The sequence below is a fragment of the Dromaius novaehollandiae genome, chromosome W (genome assembly GCF_036370855.1).
Source record: "Dromaius novaehollandiae isolate bDroNov1 chromosome W, bDroNov1.hap1, whole genome shotgun sequence".
Taxonomy (NCBI): domain Eukaryota; kingdom Metazoa; phylum Chordata; class Aves; order Casuariiformes; family Dromaiidae; genus Dromaius; species Dromaius novaehollandiae.
Window position 1 is genome coordinate 58,205,116 of NC_088130.1, and position 19,094 is coordinate 58,224,209.

The following is a 19,094-nucleotide window of genomic DNA, read 5'->3' on the forward strand; positions in this document are numbered from 1 at the left end:
GATTTAGGTGTAGACACAGTTCTGTCCACATCCTGCTTAAGCTGCCCATGTATTTTACTGGATTGTATGCTAGGTGTTGTTTTTAATAATATGTACATTTATATATTTCTATCTAAATTATTAGAGTTTTGAAAGCATAATCTATTTAAATGAGGTTTCTGTAGCAAGGTAACCTGTACAAGACTGACATCTACTGATTTATACACAGTAGTGGCTAGCATTTTACAGCACTAGTCTAATTTGAGAGTATCTCTTTACAGGAATATGGCAATATAATGCTTCTAGCATGAACTGCACATACAGATATGCCTGCAACACGAAACGCAGAGCTTTGTAAAATTCCGCAAATACACCAACCTAGTTAGAAGGTGGTATAAAGCATGTTTCCTAGAGAGATAAATGGAGCTAGTGGCTCCTTTTCTGTCTGGGACTGGTATTGATCTGCCCTATTTTTGCTTCAGCATCTACATTTGATTAAGTCCTCCTGCCCCAGGGATAGCTGACATATGCTTCTGCTCTGTTTTGCACCAGCAACAGTCCTATCACAGCAAAATAAAGCAGCTGCAAAAAACTAAAACTAAAAACAAACAAACAGATTGAGGCATTTTTAAACCCACTCTCCCCCCCCCCACTAAAACAATTTTAAAAGCAGCAAGTCAGTGGCTCCCCTTTTATCACAGCACTTAGATGGAATGTAATTAGCCTAGACAAGCCAAAGAGGCAGGAAACAGATTTTGCTAAAAGTTGCTGGGGGACTTGGTAAGATGAAATTCAAGAGGAGTTCAAATCCTGATACAGTATTATCATCACACCTGAGAAAGGTAGGTGAGAAAAGGCTAGATGAAATGCTTCTGCTCAGATGGTAAAGGAAATGCTGAGACTTGGAGGCTTTTAAAAGACATGATGGTTCAAACCTGTCCTCAGATTTGCGGGAGAACTGTGATCTTTGCTAAGGCTATAGCAATAACAACTTTCTTCCCCCCCCCCCCCCCCCGGCCTTTCTTTCCTCTTTCCAGAAGAACAGTAACCAACAGCCTTTGGAAGCTGTGCAGATCTGTTAAAAATCAATAAAAAGAAACTCTGGTTTTATTTTTTTGTCAATGCCAGGCATTTGGCATGTGCTTCTCAGCCAGTATATATGTTGGGGGGGGGGGGCGGGGAGAATTGATGACATCCTTCAAATGTGAGACAGAAGAGGCTTCTAATTTGATATGTCATGCCCTGGGTTAGCAGCCTGGCACAGAGCTATCCCACTGAAATGTACTGTACCATATTAAATTTTTTAAGACAAATGTTCTTTTTCAAAGTTCCCGGTTAGTTCAGTACACCGTAGTTTTTCCTGTGACACATTAAGCCTTACTGAAAAGAGAGGTCAAAGAACAGAAACACTTTACCTGTTCCCAAGGATCCTAACTTCCTTAGCTGCTTTTTTGGCCTTATTACTCCTTCCCTCTTCTAGGCAGTCATATCCCTCTGACACAGCTACAATGAACAGAGTGAATGTATTTCTGATGCTGCCTTTGAGAAATGGTATAGTTGGGCCTTGGTTGGCAGCTCAGTGTGATGCAGTAGCCAGCCCCACTTCAGGAGTGCCATGTGGAGAGTGCCAGGTCATTCCTACAGGCACCAATTGAAGTGGGAAACTTCTGCTCATTTCCTTGCTTATGTGAAGAGGAACTGTTCAGAGTTGATACGTTTAATTGGTCTAAGACCAGCAGACAAGACTGTAAAGTATCACTTACCCTGCTAAAGGAGATACTCCAAAAGCTGCTGCTGGGCATGCTTGCTGTGTGGTTTCTTAAGCACAAGGTCTCTTGTTTAACTTTCATGAAAACCATTTGTTATCAAAATGAATTTTATTCTTAACTGTGTAGTTAGAATGTTATAGATATCCCTGATGAACATTTCCATTTTCTCTTGCAGTTGCAGAAAGGGTCATTTCACCTAGCTTCATCTGTCATTGATCAGCAGCCAAGAAATTTTACTTCATGGTTTGTGAAAAATTGGTTTTACAAAGAAATATGTTTGACTAAGAAATATCTCTGCTAAAATAAGCGAGAGGTCCAATGTGAAATATATGTCAAATCTGGTTCAGCACAAACAACTCTATGGTTAACTGAGTAAGAAAAACTAGAATCTTCTTTATGCCAGGTAGACTAGGTGGTGTTAAAATTCTTCTTCAGCTTGTTTGCAACGGGAGCGTTTCAGTTCCAGCAGCCTCTCCACAGTGTCAGCAATTGTATGCTCACCATGCACCTTGTTATCTCTAGTGCGAATATTAACTGTTCCACTTGCCTTCTCCTTTTCACCAACAACTAAAACCAACCAAGATGCAAAGAGATTAACTTAACATTTCTCAAGCATTCTTTTCATTCCCATAAAACAAAGATATATAAACAGAAATTCTAAAAAGCTTAACAACCAACACAAGTCCTTCCTTCGCCTTCCTCCCCCCATCAACTTAGATCCATAGCAGCCAACAGCCTTCTTATTTAACCACATTTTATTTAAAAGGTTTTAGTATATTATAAATAGCAACTTAGTAAAATATGAGCAAGGGGAAAAGTTAACTGAATAAGCTCAGCTTGGCTTATTTCCTATTAAAGAGAGCCACAGCGCTGAAATCAGAAATAAGTCTAGGGGTGCTCCATGGACAAAGGTTAAAAAGACAATTTGATCATAGATAACCAACAGCTATTTTTTTACTTTATAGAGACAATAAGATAACTTATTGGAAAAGCTTAGTTAGTTGTTGAAATTAAATATTAAGATAGAGACACAAAGATAGTATCTGTTTGTCACATTACTAACAAATTGTATAGTATATAGGAGGTAGCTACAGAAGTAGTCTGTATGACAAAGACAGTACTTCAAATCATATACTTGAAGGTCAGTTTCTAATTGTCCCTGCATCACCCTCTCTTGCAAGACTCTGCTCTTAGACATGCACACATAGCTCAAAAGTGCACCATAGCTGAATGCACTGAAAATATGGTGCTCTTTTGCCACACCTCAAATAGGAGAGCAAAATACTGAAAAATCACTTAATCTACCTGACAAATGAAGAGAGATTCCACACGCATATCCGTACTACTGACCAGAACAGAGCAAAATACTTTTTCTAATGCAGCAGTAATGCCTTGCACCACTCAGCAATGACCTCCTTCCACTAACAGCTGCACAAGCAAGAAATGGCCATCATGCAGACAGTGGATGCTGAGAAGGAGATTCTCAGGAGTAGTGGGCTAAAACACTGACTACCAGTCTCTGCCTTGCTCACAGAAGAAAGAGCTAGATCAAATCCTAGTCCTATTCAAGAAAGTCAGCCAACATAAAATAGCACGTGCCATATACGTTACCCAGAATGAAGTTATACTGTGCAAGCTGAGCATTTCTGATCTTCTTGTTCAGTGTGCACCCAGGATCTACATCAACATCTGCCATTAATCCAGCATCATGGAATTGCTGTCTGACCTAGAAGAAAAAGTATTTAAACTATCATTGAAAAAAGGATATAGGATTTCATGAGGATGAACTATTTATGACTTGTAGGCTTAACAAACCAGTCAAACTTGTCTAACTCCTACCAAAGACACCATTGTTAGTGCAGGCCTTGGAGATGAGCCTAGTTCAAGAATGTGAAAACACATCAGCTATCATAAGCTCATATATGCTAAATCACTAAGCAGTGCTATAAATACTTGACACATTGGGCTGAATTTGGCATGGAGAAAGGCAGCGGAATGATGGAGCTTTCTGATTAGAAGATTTTATTTTGCAGATTTTTTTTTTTTAAATGTATCATGTGCTTGAAAGAAATACAGAAGAATGTCAGCTGGATGCCAAAGATGTAAAGACCCAGCTTTATTTTTCTTATTACTCTGCAAGATGCACATGCCCATGGCAGACTGGAACCTGAAGGGTAAGAGCTTTTCCTCTGGCTGAAAAGCTAAACTTTCCAATAATAAAAGCATCACCAGGATCAGCACTTGTTGCTTGGCTACCCAAAATCTGTTTTGGGTCCTCTAAAAATCCATCTACAATTTCAGCAGTTTAATTTGTTGTCATTGTAATATACAAATGCTACAACATAATATGCAAAGACAAAGACTTATCCTATTTATTTCAAATAAATCGTATTAATCATTAATAACTGAGTGGCTCCTCTAAATACAGTATTTCTGGAAATAAAACAAAAAAAAAAAAACCAAAAAAACAAAACTATGCTACTTCACCTTTTGAGCATATTCATCACATGTTGGTCCTACTGGTACCACCATTACCTGCTGTGGGGAGAGCCAGAGTGGCCTTCAGAAAACAAAAAACAAGTTTTACAGCTTTTAGTATTTTTCAACATGAAATAGCCTATCGATAGATGAGACTAAAATTCGCACTACAGAGCCATTAAGCCACTTGCTTAGGTTGATTTCAGAGGTGACGATATCCCTAAACTCAGGTCACAGTTTATCTCCTCCAAAACCTGAGCGTCTAAAGGAAAATCTTGGTGGGGACGAAAGTACTTATTTACCTGAAGTTTCAAGTTGTGTTCTACAACAGAAAAACTCGTAACTGAGTCGTTATTATTAACTAATCATAGAAAAATGTTTACTTTTGAGCCTCCCTAGTAGTCAGAGAGATCATCCCTCCAGCAGGTTAAGGATGTTACATACATAAATGACTCTCCAAGGTAGCCCAGCTGCAAGAACAAGATCAGAGATGCATGGCTTGCATAGCTAAGCTGTATGCTGCACCTGCAAGAGTGATATCATGTACTGGCTACCATTATCTAGGATTACTTACCATCTAGGGAATGCAGTTTAGGAGGAATTACCTTATGGTATACCTACAGCACAAATCTGTAGCAAGCAAGAAGAAGGAATCCTCTTGACTCTTGCATAGTTGGGCCAAATTTATCTTCTACTACATAAAATGTTTGCTCAAATGGGAATAATAAATCTATTTTTCAACATTACCATTTGCCTCCATAGTTTTCAGTTAGAATGGCGATCATTCTTTCCACAGACCCCAAGATGGCCCGGTGAATGATAACTGGTCTGGTCTTGTCATTACCATCATGGCTGTGAATAAAGTTTTTTTTTTTTTTTAAAGTAAGGCTGTGTCTTTTTTTTAAACTTATGCCTGTAAGTGCCAGGCAAGCTAGATTATACAGCAATTAAAAATACCAGCTACTTTACTCACCTGACAAAGGTAAGGTTAAATCTGACTGGCAGCTGGAAATCTAGCTGGATTGTAGCACACTGGTGGTAGCGACCAATGGCATCTTTAATCTGAATGTCAATCTTAAAAACAAAAGAGAGAAACTTTTACTAGAGTTTAAGATACAACCATTTTCCTCTGAAAGCAAATGCATTTTAAGACAGAAGCTTTCACTCAGAGTAATACAGAGGAACTATATATGATTTTAGACAACATAGTTTCATTTTGGCCTACTTTAGGATTTAAATGATTTGCAGAATCTAATGCAGATACCCATCAGAATGAAAAACGAGGTAAGCAAGTAGAGTGGCATTACTTCAGAGAAAACCACATTTAATACATCACACTGCGAGTTTCAGTCTGCTTTGCTCTTCTTGAGACCTGGGACTTTCATGGGCCTTTTTACTAAGTAAATTCAGCAGCATATCAAGGGAAGAGTGCATGTGCATTGGATCAGAACTGAATGCTTCTCACTGAAAATAAGACATCTTCAACCTGAAACTGGAAAACTTGTTTATTATGCAATATTGGAATATTTGGTAGCTCATATTATAAATTGAGGGCACAGGCACAGGGATGAGAATCCTTGTGTTAGATAATTTCCTTTCTAAAAGACAGAATGCGTGTCACTAATTAATACAATGCCTATGTGACTATTTACAATCAATCAAGCCTATTCCCCCTGTTGCATCTTATAAGCTTTAATCCTGAGCACACCTGTGATAAAAAGTTACACGAGTAGACAGCTAGCCAACAGTAGATTTATAGTATCTGGACCTTACTTACTTAGCAAAGTGCTCTTTTAGTCACCATTTTACCAATATGGCTATATGTTGGGGCTGTGGTCTTTATTTTAGTTTATATATCAAATAAACAGATCAGTGTTTTATTCACTGAAATGCTAAATGTCTTTCAAAAGTAATTGGGCTAAATATGAACTGTTAAAAAAATTCATTTAGATGCTGGAGTTTATCATAGGTCAGTTATTCATCAGAAAAGCTTCTATCGAAATAAACAAACTATTTACAACCTTCTGTTAATTTCAAATCATTCAGGTACAGAGTAGAAAAAAAAAACAGTTAGTTTAAAGGTACCCTAGACATGGAACTTCACTTAACATGTAATTTAACCAGTTTCCACTAAAATCAGTGCAACAGGCTACACATTTGCTCACTTCACTTTAGCTGGAGTGTACTAGAACGAAGTATAAGGTAAGTGTTCCTGCAGATATTTGGCTCCTTTCAGATCAACTGAGGAAATTACTAAATCCTGTTTGCATTTCACATTGTGAATGATTAGCTGCTATAATACATTCCACGTACAACCTATAAAATTAAATTGATTCGATTAACATACAAAGAAAGACAGAAATCAGAATCAGTTTACTAAATGAATTAATGTAGACATAAATGTAGGCTAGGTTTATTAAAGAAAGTTTTACAAGTAATTTTGTAAGGCTCTGTGTCCTCATGTTCAGAGATGCAAGTAAATTTCTAGAGAGCCCTACTTGATCTGTGCAGACTGAGGAGACACCTTATAAAAATTAAAATAATTAAAAAAAATTTGCATCGATTTTGTAATACCAAAACCCAGTAGCAACTCAACTTAGCTACAAAACTGTGCTAGTAAAAGGAATTTTTCAGAAATTTGTTAAAAAAAAAAGTAAAGTTTATTTTTTTCTTATTGCTTGTTTTATATAGTAACATAGTGTTAGGATTTCTCATTGCTTGTTTTATATAGCAATATAGACATTTATATATGTTATGATTCACTGATCACTGGAAAAAGTATTTCTAATGTAGCTATTGCTCTGGTAATACAGATCTGACAGTGCCACCTTCTGTTCATGTCTCTCACTAAATTATTTGGCTGCTGCTTAAACAGAGCTGATTAGTTTGTACATATAAATTGGGTTTAATTAATGGAAAGAATGTTAAAGGTATGTGGAAACAGGATCACAGAATATTTTTCTCTCTCCCCTGAAAGTAAAAGCTTATGTAGCTGGTAAAACACATGATTTCAGACAGCATCTTGAGACAGGCAACTAAAAAAATCCTCCCTTCTTAATCCCAGCCTTTAACAATCTCAACATGTACCAACTTGTAAGTTTAGGAATCAGTTTTGTCCTGTATCCTCCACCCAAAAGTAAACAGCACCAATGCTTTGATGACGTGTGTACTGACACTGAGAAGTCAGTTATAATGTTGCATTGCAAAGGAATGGGAAGGATAAGTGAAAGGAGGAAGTTGTCTTTACTCCAAATCAAGAATAAAAAACAAGAGCATCACCATATTATTTACCCCCCCTCTTTTTCTCACAATAATATATGAAAAGTATTATTTGTGTATTAACAGCATTTTGTGTCCATTTGTACTGGTTTAATTAACAAAGCAAGACATTTACTAGATGAAGCCTTTGTCTTGCTCAGGTACCTACTTGAAGACATCTGGCAAACAATCTGCACAGACAGATGCCTAACACTTGTCTTTCTGGGAAATTCATACAAGACTTTATAGAGACTAAAACTAATGAAACATCCAAGCTACATGCAAGGCCTGAGGACTGGTTTTGGGTTTTTTTTTTTTTTTCTTCTGCCCATCCACTATACTGTGGAAAACTGCACTTGCACACTATCTCTATTGTCAAGATTAGAGTAGCAACAATGGAAAACAAGGGACTGTATAGCTTTTTTTCTACCTCAACCAAACAGAATTAAAAGCTAAACCTACATAGAGGATGACTGTAACATACTAACCTTAGGTCCATAAAAAGCTCCATCACCAGGGTTTAATTCCCACTTCTCACCGAATTCATTGAGGCTGTTTTCAAGTTGCTGGAGATAAAGGACACATACACTCAGCATTTTTCCCCATCATTTTCATTTACTGTGTTTCCATGTTACAGCATCAGGTCAGCCTGCTGCTGGAGACATCTAAAACTACCAAACTCTCAATGCTTCTCAGTTACTGCTGCAACTTCTTTATACATTCTTACCAATTCATTTATTTTTTGGAAAGGGGAAGTTGTCAGGGAGCCCAAACTAAAATAAAAATGAATTTAATCCAAATTTAAAAACCAAGCAAACAAACACATACATTTTGGAAGAGGCCAGTCAAGCAGTGCTGGCTCTAATGTAAGAACTTTTTATGCTAGATTAAAAGTTTGTACATAATATTGAGAGGTAATCCACCCTGGCACACCTAATGTCCATTCCTGCCCCATCTTCTCCCCATCAGTGCAGCTGTAAGGACTAACCCCTCTCCCTCTAATCATGAAAGCAACCTGGCTTTTGGCAGGTGGCTCTAAGACTAATTACAGTGGCTGGCAGGATTCGTTTTCTTTCTCCTCTTAGTGTATTTTCTGGCCAATTAAAGAAAAAGAGAGGTAGTTTGTTTCTGACATGCAGACTGTACTGAGGGTATAATCTCCATACAGAAGAACAGCATACACTAAAAGCCATTTCTAGCAGCCAGACAGAATTAAAGAGTTATTGAGTCATATTTCTCATGCCCAGCTGTCACTCTTCCTCCCAGAAGACAATTTGTTCTTTCAGGTGTTCCAACTGCAGCCTAGTTTTCATATGAAAAGTCATTAAAGTTAGTGTTTACCTTCTCAGCTTGATTCCATACTTCAATATCTCCAAGATACTTTTCAGGACGAGTGGAGAGATTCAGTTTGAAGGAAAAGCCAAAAACATCATACACAGCACGCAAGAACTGTAGACAACTCTTTATCTCCTCTTCAATCTTTATGAGAAGGGAAATAAAGTGTCAACTATGGGAAACTGAGTTACTTGGATTTTAATACACAATTTCATTTAACTGCAGCCCATACCTGCTCCATAGCACAGAATATGTGAGCATCGTCCTGCTGGAACCGGCGTACTCGAGTGAGTCCTGTAAGAGCTCCTGACAGTTCATTACGATGCAGAACACCAAAATCAGCCAATCGTAATGGCAGTTCACGCCAGGATCTCGGACGATGATCAAACATAAGGCTGAAGGAAAAGTTTATTAATTGAAACTCATCCAGAATCAAAGTTCTGCAAGGAGCAGCCAGGACCTAAGCAGATGTCTATAACTCCAGTCGTGAGATCTGAATGCAGTGAGCGCTCATATCTATTTCTTTTTTTCAGAAAAACAAATTCAGATACTGGTTTTAGCCGATAGGCTTCCCCTGCACACACAGAGGGTACAATAGCTCCTAAAACTGAACACGAAGACCTGGATGGCTAAATTGCCATAAAAGTATCCACAGGTATCCATTTTGGATATTCAGATTTTGTAGTACCAAGATAAGCTGTTAGTTCTGAAAATACAGCCATTGTAACAATGGAATAATGGCATTCCTTGGTGTCTCAAACAGAGAGCTCATACATTCATAATTACATTGCTCCTGACAGCATGTCAAATTAGGGGTGCCTGAAGTTAGTTATCTTTACAATTAAGCAGGGAAAACAAACTGAGCATTTTTTGAAGCAGCAGCATTTTTGATAAACTGGATTTGCTATGTATTTACCAGTGTCCTGGACAGTTCATAGGCTTCAGAGCAAATATTTCTTTCTCCACTTCGAAGGAAAACATGTTGTCACTGTAATGCTGCCAGTGCCCCGATGTCATCCATAATTTGCTGTTGAAAATATTTGGAGTGACAACCTCCTGGAATCCACGTTTTCGATACTCACTCTATAACAACAGACCCAGTACATAAAATAATTTATAAAACAAACAAATACATCTGAAATATGCAAATGCTGCCCTCCAAAAGTCTGTGACTCACTAAAAATAAAAACAAACAAAAAAACCCCCAAGAAAATCTGACCTTTCTATTCCCTTTTATCCGTAAGGCAGTAATGATTCAAGCAGGACATGCCATGCTACCTCCATTCCACCCTCCCCCCAAACTTTTCATCTGTGCTAAGCAAGAAGAACAAGTTTCTTCCTTGCAAGCAAAGAAGCAGTCTCTAATTATTCAGTGACACTTGATATTACCCTGCAGCCCAAATATATGACAATAAGACCCAGAGATTTAAAATATTACAACAGGAAGGTCAGGATATTTTTCTTACACGTCATTTTATAACAGATAGCTCCAAAAGGCCAAATAAACCAAATAAATATGCAGCAGTGGAACAGCTGTAGTACAAGCTCAACTGTACTATTAGACCTCAAAGAATCCATAATACAGAGAATCATTATACAGCTTTAAATGCAGATAAAGCTCTGATAAAAAAACTTAACTTAGCAGAGATCTTGACGTGACCATATCAAAGAAGTTACTTTAGTTCATTGCTTACAAAATTAGTAGATTTTAAAACAGCACTTCGCTTCAAGTCAATCCCATTTATACTGTTACATATTCTTCTAAAATTGAGAAATTTCTTCTGTAAGAAGATTTCCAAAAGACATTACTTACCCGGATGAATTCAATTAATGCGTTATAAATGTAAGCTCCTTTTGGCAAGAAAAAACAGCTACCAGGGCTGAGCTCATGAAAGAAAAACAGTTCTTGGTCCTGCAGAAAAACAGTATTTGAAAAAAAATTATCTGTACAGCCAGTACTTTCACTGACATTCATAGATGAGTTACTACTGACTGGGCATCACTACTCAAAGTTAAAAAAAATGCAAAAGTAAAAAAACAATAGACAGATACTTTTCCATTGGTATTTATATCTCCTATTAGTATTGACTGTTGAAGGAGATTGTCCTGTTTCCTATTTCTTTACTGATGCTTCATATTTTCTGTTATTCCTGTGTATATGCGTAACTACTAATTGTGCCTCCAAAATTCATTCGGTCTGTTAACAAGTAATAGTTAGTTCTGCTGCTGCAGCACACTAGTAGTTTGCACATGTATTAGAAGTTTGAACTGTATTCAGCTAATTTTGTGACAAACTGGGCACATGCTTCAGGACAGCACATAGTGAAATTCTGCTGTATGTTTTCCTGATGCCCAAGCAGCAGACTTTGCACCAGTGTGTCCAGGACTATCAATTATTTGACAGGGGTTTCCATCTCAAAACCCCCAACAAAATAAGCAGAAAGTATTGGAAGAGAAAAAGCTAGCAAGAACACTGCCAGCACAAAATGCACATCAGGACTAAGAAAGAAGAAAAATGTAGAAATGTATTATTGATTCTACTGTCACACAGAAGAAAGAACTGTGAGTGAACAGGCTGCAGCAGCTTGTATAGGAATGAACTCTTCCTGCAGACTGAAGTGTTTGTATTTTATGTTTAATCTGTGGAATAAGGATACCATAGTGTTTTAAACAGCAAAATCTCTAAATAGGAGTTCTGTTTGCTTTAGAACTTTTGATGCTCACTTGTTAGAGAAAAGTGCCTGGCTTTGCAAAACTACTGAAAACACAAATATGTCCATCTTGGTTGTCTTTGAGATGCAAGTATATGCAGTCTTTAAGATGCTTCTAGTTACGAGGTTACGTCCACATGGTATTTGTGAAATACATTACCAAAAAAGCTGTCTCACCCGCCCAATCTTTCTGTGATCTCTGTTTTTAGCCTCCTCCTGGAATTTCTCCCATTCCTTCAGCATTTTTGCATCTGGGAATGAAATTCCATAGATCCGCTGAAGGGATTCCATATCAGCCTTGCCTTCCCAATAGGTAGAGGAATTCTGCATGCAAAAATTAAATGATATAGTAAGGACAAGGAAGAGACTCCATATTTTACTATTACTGCCTCCTGTTAAAAGGCATGAAATTATTAACAATCACTATATTTAGGGTAGCACACCATGGCACAAAGAGAGCCTTAATTTCAAATTCGAAACACTGATGAAAACTAAATGTATGCCAAAACTTTAAAAAGAACCAAATTGTCTATAGGGAAAAATGCACAAAGGACAGGTGAACAGGTTCTATAAGAAGGGTTTTGAGCTCTCCTTTGTCTTTTTTTAAATCCCACTTGCTCTCTCTGTAGCCGTCTTCTTCCAACTGTTCTCATTCTCACTCAACTATAACCATCAGATGACCAAAAATTAAGAGCTCCGATTGATACAGTTCAGCCAGGCCCTTTTGTAGGCCCTGCTCACTTTCCTATCCACTGCTGGCAGTACAAGCTCTGGCCACCTAATTGGGCTTCATACCATTTAAGATAATTTTCATAGCACACAACCCTCTCTCAATTGGTTAAACTGAGTTTATGGCCACATTATCCACTTTGCATTATGCTCCTGGATATCCCATGAATGTACTGCCCCAAGACAGCAACATGTTTTCAGTGAACACATCTGTCTCATGCAGTTTCAGCACCTACCTTATGAATTTTTATGGCTTTTATCTTGCCAGTGTGTCTGACATGAGGTCCCCTGCACAAATCTATCAAAGGACCACACCTAAGAAAAGGAATCATTAATTTAGTATATTTCATCCTAGGAAGTTATATCCAGTAGTATTATTATGCATGCATTGTTACCTGTACACTGTTGTAGTTGGCGTATTGACCTTCTCATTCAGAATCCGACACTTGAATTTGTTATACTAAAAAGAAAAACAGCGCACACATTTGTTAACTACTTATTACATGAGATTTGAACAGCAGTTTAAAGTATTTGCAAATCTGATGCTCTGTTTCATCAAAAGAGGATTATACAAACAGGAGAGAGGGAAAGGGACGGGAGAGAGAGGGAGAGGGAGATGCTCCAGTCATGTAGTGAGGCAGGTTGCCCAGAGAGCAGGTTGTGCAGTCCCCCCCCATCCTTAGAGGTTTTCAAGACCTGACTGGACAAAAGCCTGAGAAACCTGGTCCAATTTTAGTGTTGGCCCTGCTTTGGGCAAGAGGTTGGACTGGAGACCTCCTAAGACCCTCTTTAACCTGAAGGATGCTATGATACTCCTGAGAGAGACTCCTAGAAATCCTGTAGGTGCAGAAAGTCTAATCCGCATTGCTAAAAAACTAAAAATTACACCTTTGCTCATTTTTTTACTGTTAATATCACAAATGAGCTCATAAGAACACATCTTTAAAAGTGTAAATTAATTTGACATTCCTTCCTCTATTGCTAATAGAACTTGCAGCTAAAGCTACATATACTTAAAGTGTAACTGTGTGATGCTAGAAACAACCTTCTGAAACAGCCTACCTTAAACATTTCGAGCAGTGTTTCCTTCTTAACTTCCAGTCTTTCAAAGGCTTGTTTTTCCTTCATAATCTTTTTGCATAACGTTTCCAAAGCAGAAAAGTCATTACTTGATACACCCCTAAAATAAACACACATGAAAAAGTGAATCATTCTTGCTTTCACTTGCAATTTCTGACCTGGTACTGCCTTTGCAATGCACTAACTTGTGGACAGGACATACTTCAAAGAACAACGCAATTCGTATCTGTGATAGTACTGATGACTTTGTCCCAGGAGTAAGCAGGTAACAGAAATTTTGCTGTGCCTGCAGTCCCCCTACTCCTAGAAAAAAAAATAAAATACCTACCCATCCTCAAGAAACATGTCGTAATAAAATCCATTTTCTATCGGTGGGCCATAGCACAAACACCCACCATAGATTCGCTCCATAGCTTCACCCATTATGTGGGCGCTTGAGTGCCAGTATACCTAACAGAAGTCACAAAAGAGGGGTCAGTCTGAACACACACAATGCATTTCATATTTAAAATGCTTTCTAAAAGCTTGCTTTTACGTATGCATGATGCAGATCCCATATTAAAGCAGTCTGCAGAACAAAAGTGATCTGCTCAGCAACCTCCCCATCCAAAGCATTGATATTTCTGAAAAATAACACTGCAACATTATTTACAGCCTAGTAGTGAATTAAAATTATTTTCAACTACTGTTCAACTACTGTTGAAATAGTTCAATTATTGTCAAGAATTTGGGAAACTAATTCACCAACTGTTTTTGTGAACTTCAATCAACCAGCTCTGCTGACGTACAGCCTGAAGACCATAAAGTGTACTTACAACATAAGGCTGTGGTCCTACAAGTATTTTATGCATGGAAAATCTTGCACTGATGTAGAACAGTTCATAAACTTAAAAATTACACTTCATCTTGTAGTGCGCCTTAGGTTTTGACAAATTAAAACCAAATCTAGGACCTCACTCTGCTTTTATTTGCACATATCAGAAAATATAAATCTCAGAAAATGTAAATGTAAATGTAGCTTTTTAAAGACTACATTTAAAAACTTACTGGATATCCACATTTATCTGAGTGGTAGCCAAAATCAAGTATGTACTTTTGTACATACAAAGTACAAGTACAGCTTACTCAGTACTCTTATGTTTGTACATACTCTGTACTTTTGTACTCAGTATTGCTTTTGCAGCCAGTGCTAAAGAGGTTGGTTCAAAAAAAACCTACCTTACATTAACATGAAGGCTGCAAACATAAAATCTTAATGAGAACAGATTTGACGTAATCTACAGCAACTGCTAGCAGAGACTTGGCTCTGAATACGTAGCAGAATGTATGTTATCTCCAGCATCACACCTCCTTCCTAAGAAACTAATATAAAATGCAGATATACCTACATGGCAAACCCGTTCTCTCCTTTCCATCTTTTAAACACATTAAAAATGCAAATCCAAGGACAAACAAGTTTTAAAAGAAGATACTCACTGCTTGAGCTTCTTCATCTTCAAACTTGAGCAGCTCCAGCGTACAATCTTCCTCTAAAGGACGGTCTAGATCCCAAACCACTTTGTTCACTTTAGCAATAACAGTGTTGTCAGCTAAGCCCTGGCTACAAAATAAATATATAGCACATAAGCTTTAGAAATCAGCAAGTAAAAGTTGCCCAACTTGGCCCTCTATGTTGAGTAGGATTTCCAGGAGTGCTCAGAGTGGGTATAATTCCATAAAAAATTTCTAAATAAAAAAGCAGTTTAGCCAGTCCTGAACATTTATGAAAATCATACTCACATCTCCAAGAGATGTAGGAAAAAAACTGCATCGTGTCCTGGATGTCTTTTAACATATTTGACTTAGAAGCAGCTATCTCGAAGTACTGACCTGACCTCAAAATCCTACTGCAATAAAAAACAGATCTCACATATCAAAGAGATAGATCTCAAATATCAAAAATACAGGTATCAAAATACCATTTATAGATAATGCATTACCTTAACACCTTCATTTCCACTAGTCAAAAAACCCTTTCCTTGATCCCAAATCACAAAAGCAAAGAAGCATCCAATGACAAGGCACCTAAGCATCACAAAAACGGCATTTCATCCCTAAGGATCACCCATCTTTCATAATTTTAACTCTTAAGGTGACCAGTGTGCATTGATCAAACCCTCCCCAGAGAAAGTTTGAGTCATCCAGAGAGAGGCCAAGCTTTTTGATAGGAATCTCGCACATAAGTAAAAATGCAGTTAAGTGAAAGTTATTCATACTGTTAACACTCTCTGAAATCCACTGAAACTCACCCATCAGTCCTCCCCAAGTCCAGCAAACTAGCATGTGCTAACATTCAATCTGACAGAGTAGATCTGTTAGCAAATTAGTTCTTAAGGCAACTGCAGTACTCACTGAGAACGATATGCAAGTTATGTGTCTAAAGGATCCCACCTACAGCCTGTATTTAATTTTAGAAATTGTATCTTCATAAGGCAAAACATTAGACTTCAAAGTTAGAAAGCTAATGGTTACTTCCAGTTTATTATAGAAAATCCCTTCAAGAAAATTGAGATAAATGATTAAGATCCTAACATTAATGATAACAGCCACAATCTGCAGATAATAGGTCTATCTGAAAATTACTGAGTAAATCACAGAATAGAATGATACCTAATTCCACAAGCAATTTGGTAAGGAGTAGTCTTCCAGGACTCAGCATCAACCTGCTTGCCATCAGGCAATGTAACTTTGATGGGTTTACTGTCATTCGCAGCTCTTTCTGCAAGGAGTGCATCATGTTCAGCTTTTAGTTTATTATACATCTCTAAACGCTCATTGATAAATGCAGGCCACGGGTTCAACTATATACAAAGAATAAACAGAAAGAAGAATTCAACAGATTATTGGAGTAATCTAGTATCACATTATGTCAAGAACGCAAATAGAATGGATACATTTTCACAGGAACTAAGTGATTTAGAAATCTCAGTCCTTTCAACTTTAGAAGTTGTATGCAATAACCTTTTCAAAAAGGGATCATGGGTGCTGCTGATTTTCTTATAAAGAGAAGGAAAATGGGAACACTTTAGGCAATGCAATGAAAATTTAAGGAGAAGGACCATTCCAGGGGCAATTCAAGATAATGGAAAAAGGGCAATCTGTCACTTTATCACAGTATTGAAAACACTTTTGCAATTACAAATCAAAAAGTTTCTTTATGTATTTCCACATATTTCACTGATGCTTGGAATATAGCATCAAATTATTAAAATTAGTTTGTACTATACATGCCAGCTAATCAGCATTTACATAGACTAACCTATCTCCCCTTTCACATTTTCATCTGTCACTTTGTCTCTTTTATTTTTTAGTCTTTACTCCTTCAATCTCTCTCAGGTAGTGAGGCAATTTAAATTATATATCTAAAAAGCAACAGTCACCATTACACTTTAATTATATATTAATGTTATAAAAATTTAGCTTAGTGAAAATTACTCCTTTCAAGTGCACCACCATACACCTGATTAATAAACTATGCAGAATTCTAGCAAGGGCAAAATCAATTTGAAAAGATCAAAGTTCAAGATAAAAAAATATATGTGTGTGTGTGTGTGTGTGTGTGTGTGTGTGTGTGTATATATGTGTAAATATATGTGTATATATATACATATATATATACATATACATACATATATATATATATATATACATATACACACACACACACACACACACACACATATATATATATATATCTCCTGGGTCAGAAAACTTAGGGAACATCTCCACCCTGAGCCACGTGGACAGAAACCAGCTCCAGTCTACATGTCATATAGTGAAGTTAGGGCTATCAGCCTGGGCACAACCAGGGTTATATAGCTATGTGGATGGCTTGGGATCAGCACTGGCTAGCATCTGGCCATCTCAGTGCCCAGTCAAAAGGATCTGTTTACTCATACCCACCACATAGATTAAGACAGAGCATCTTACACAGGCCTTCATCACCCCAAGGAACTGTGCCCTATTTCCTGGTGCAAATGGGAGGCACAGTAAATAGCAAGTAGGAAATCTGAACCGCTCTTCCAGTACACGGATATAACTCACTGTCAAGAGCAACAAAGTCACTTCAGCACAAACTTTACTAAAATCAGAAATAACAGGAAAATCAATGGAATAACCATAATACTAGATAAAATACTCCAGAGGGATGAACTGCAGCAATACCATCAGTACACAATGCAACAGCCAAGAGACTACCTCTTTTAATGCCATGTGAACCCAAGGGAAGCTCACCTCTGTGCGTGCTTCATCGCCCGCCCCTTCTTTAATTTTCTTCTTTCCACAGTCTGCCTTTTTTCCCTCCTCAGCATTTACCTACGAGGGCAAACACCCATTTCCTCATTTTCCAGAAGTCACTCAGACGTGCTCACGCTTCCACCCGTCCCACCCCACCACACAGGGAAAAGGAGACCTGATCGCCGCGGCCCAGGACCCAGCCACGGGAAACTCCTCACCTTTTTTAGCTTAGGTTAAAAACACACCGCCTTCCTACCACCGCTTCCCCGGGGCCAGCTGCGGAAAACCCCGGTGACTCGCTGAGAAGGAGCGGGCAGAGGCCTGCGGCTGCCCCCGGCCCCTCCCGCCCGGAACCGGCACCGGCACCGGCGGCCCCAACGGCCGCCGCCTCCGGGGGCCGCGGCCCCCACTGGCCCGGCGCGGAGAGAAGGGGACTCCCCGCCTCAGGGCATCCCCGCCCCGGGACGCGGTGAGGGGCCCCGCGCTGTGGAGAGAGTCCGAGACCCCGGCGCAGCCGGCCAAGCCGCGCCCCCCCTCCGAGGTGAAGCCGGCCGCAGCGCGGCCATGACCCACCTGGTTGCCAGCACCCGCCATTGCGCCCGCCGAGCTGCCCCGTCACCGAGGGGAGGGACGGGCGGCGCCGCGACGCAGCCCCGCGCAGGCGCCCTCCGCCCGCGGCAGCTGATGCAACGAGGGGCGGGTGGGGCCGGTCCTCCCGCGGCCGTGTGGGGGCCGCTGGGGAGGGCCCGGCGCCCCCGCTGCCGCCCGGCCGGGCGGTCAGGGCGCCCCTGCGGCCGCGGGGCGGCGGCTGAAGATGGTGGAGGCCCCGCGATGGCGCCGCTGCCCCGGTCCGGCTGCCCCTGCCCGCCCCGGCTCTGCGGGGAGGCGGAGTACCGGCAGCCGCCCCCGGCCCGGCGGGCTGCAGCGCCGGGGAGCTCTGGGGCCGCCTCCCCCCGACATAAAATCCCGCTACGGACTTGTGGCCAGGCTGCGGGACTTTCCGGGAGGAGAGCGCGGACGTTGCCCTGTTTGATGCAATTTTTGTCCTGTGGAAAGAAAGCCTTCCTAGCTGCTATCCCCCCGAGGCAAGGATTCAGTCAATAATGAATCAACTAACTGCAGTATTCCTTGCAAAGGAGACATGAAGTCAGATTGACAAAGGTCTGATTTCCCAGCAGGAAAAAAAAAATGGAAGAGATTTTTGGGAAGTCGATGTCGTAATTTGGGCAGGACGTTGCTGACTGGAGGATCAGACTTTGGCTGTGGACATCTAGGCTGCTTTGCTTAGCCCTGTCCTGAGGGGAGATGGGGTGGGAGAGTCCTGGTATCCCTAAGGAAAGGCTACAACATTCAGCCACAGCTTTCTGCTGTTGTAACCTTCCCTCCCCTCTCTCCCTGGTGCTGTTTTTATGGAAAAATAAATAATATTTCAATTTAGGAAAATTACTTTATTTTTTTCCGGTATGTTTTCATGGTGGTC

General features: G+C 39.6%; 1 protein-coding gene across 2 annotated transcripts; it reads right to left on the reverse strand.

Annotated features, from left to right (window-relative positions):
- Nucleotides 1-1,837: 1,837 nt before the first annotated feature.
- On the reverse strand, nucleotides 1,838-18,331 carry TARS1 (threonyl-tRNA synthetase 1). Of its 2 annotated transcripts, XM_026098369.2 has the most exons (19): nucleotides 18,188-18,331; nucleotides 17,612-17,692; nucleotides 15,989-16,179; nucleotides 14,816-14,939; nucleotides 13,668-13,789; nucleotides 13,322-13,439; nucleotides 12,655-12,719; nucleotides 12,496-12,574; nucleotides 11,708-11,854; nucleotides 10,633-10,731; nucleotides 9,736-9,902; nucleotides 9,052-9,214; nucleotides 8,826-8,963; nucleotides 7,973-8,050; nucleotides 5,200-5,300; nucleotides 4,974-5,078; nucleotides 4,236-4,308; nucleotides 3,360-3,474; nucleotides 1,838-2,315 (listed from the first exon to the last, which is right to left on the reverse strand). In XM_026098369.2, exons 1-19 carry the CDS (start codon nucleotides 18,206-18,208, stop codon nucleotides 2,167-2,169), a joined length of 2,136 nt encoding a protein of 711 aa, XP_025954154.2. In that variant the 5' UTR covers nucleotides 18,209-18,331; the 3' UTR covers nucleotides 1,838-2,166. The 2 variants fall into 2 exon arrangements, with proteins under 2 accessions (XP_025954154.2, XP_064356083.1); XM_064500013.1 differs by lacking the exon at nucleotides 17,612-17,692 and having other exon boundaries at nucleotides 18,188-18,293.
- Nucleotides 18,332-19,094: the final 763 nt, after the last annotated feature.

Excerpts from the sequence above, each read along its gene's own strand:
- TARS1 (XM_026098369.2), bottom strand. The coding sequence starts at position 18,208 with ATGGCGGGTGCTGGCAACCAG. Across the intron at positions 11,855-12,495 it reads AAGCCATAAAAATTCATAAG|AATTCCTCTACCTATTGGGA; the intron begins GTAGGTGCTGAA and ends TTTTGCATGCAG. Across the intron at positions 10,732-11,707 it reads ATCACAGAAAGATTGGGCGG|GACCAAGAACTGTTTTTCTT; the intron begins GTGAGACAGCTT and ends GTTTTTCTGCAG.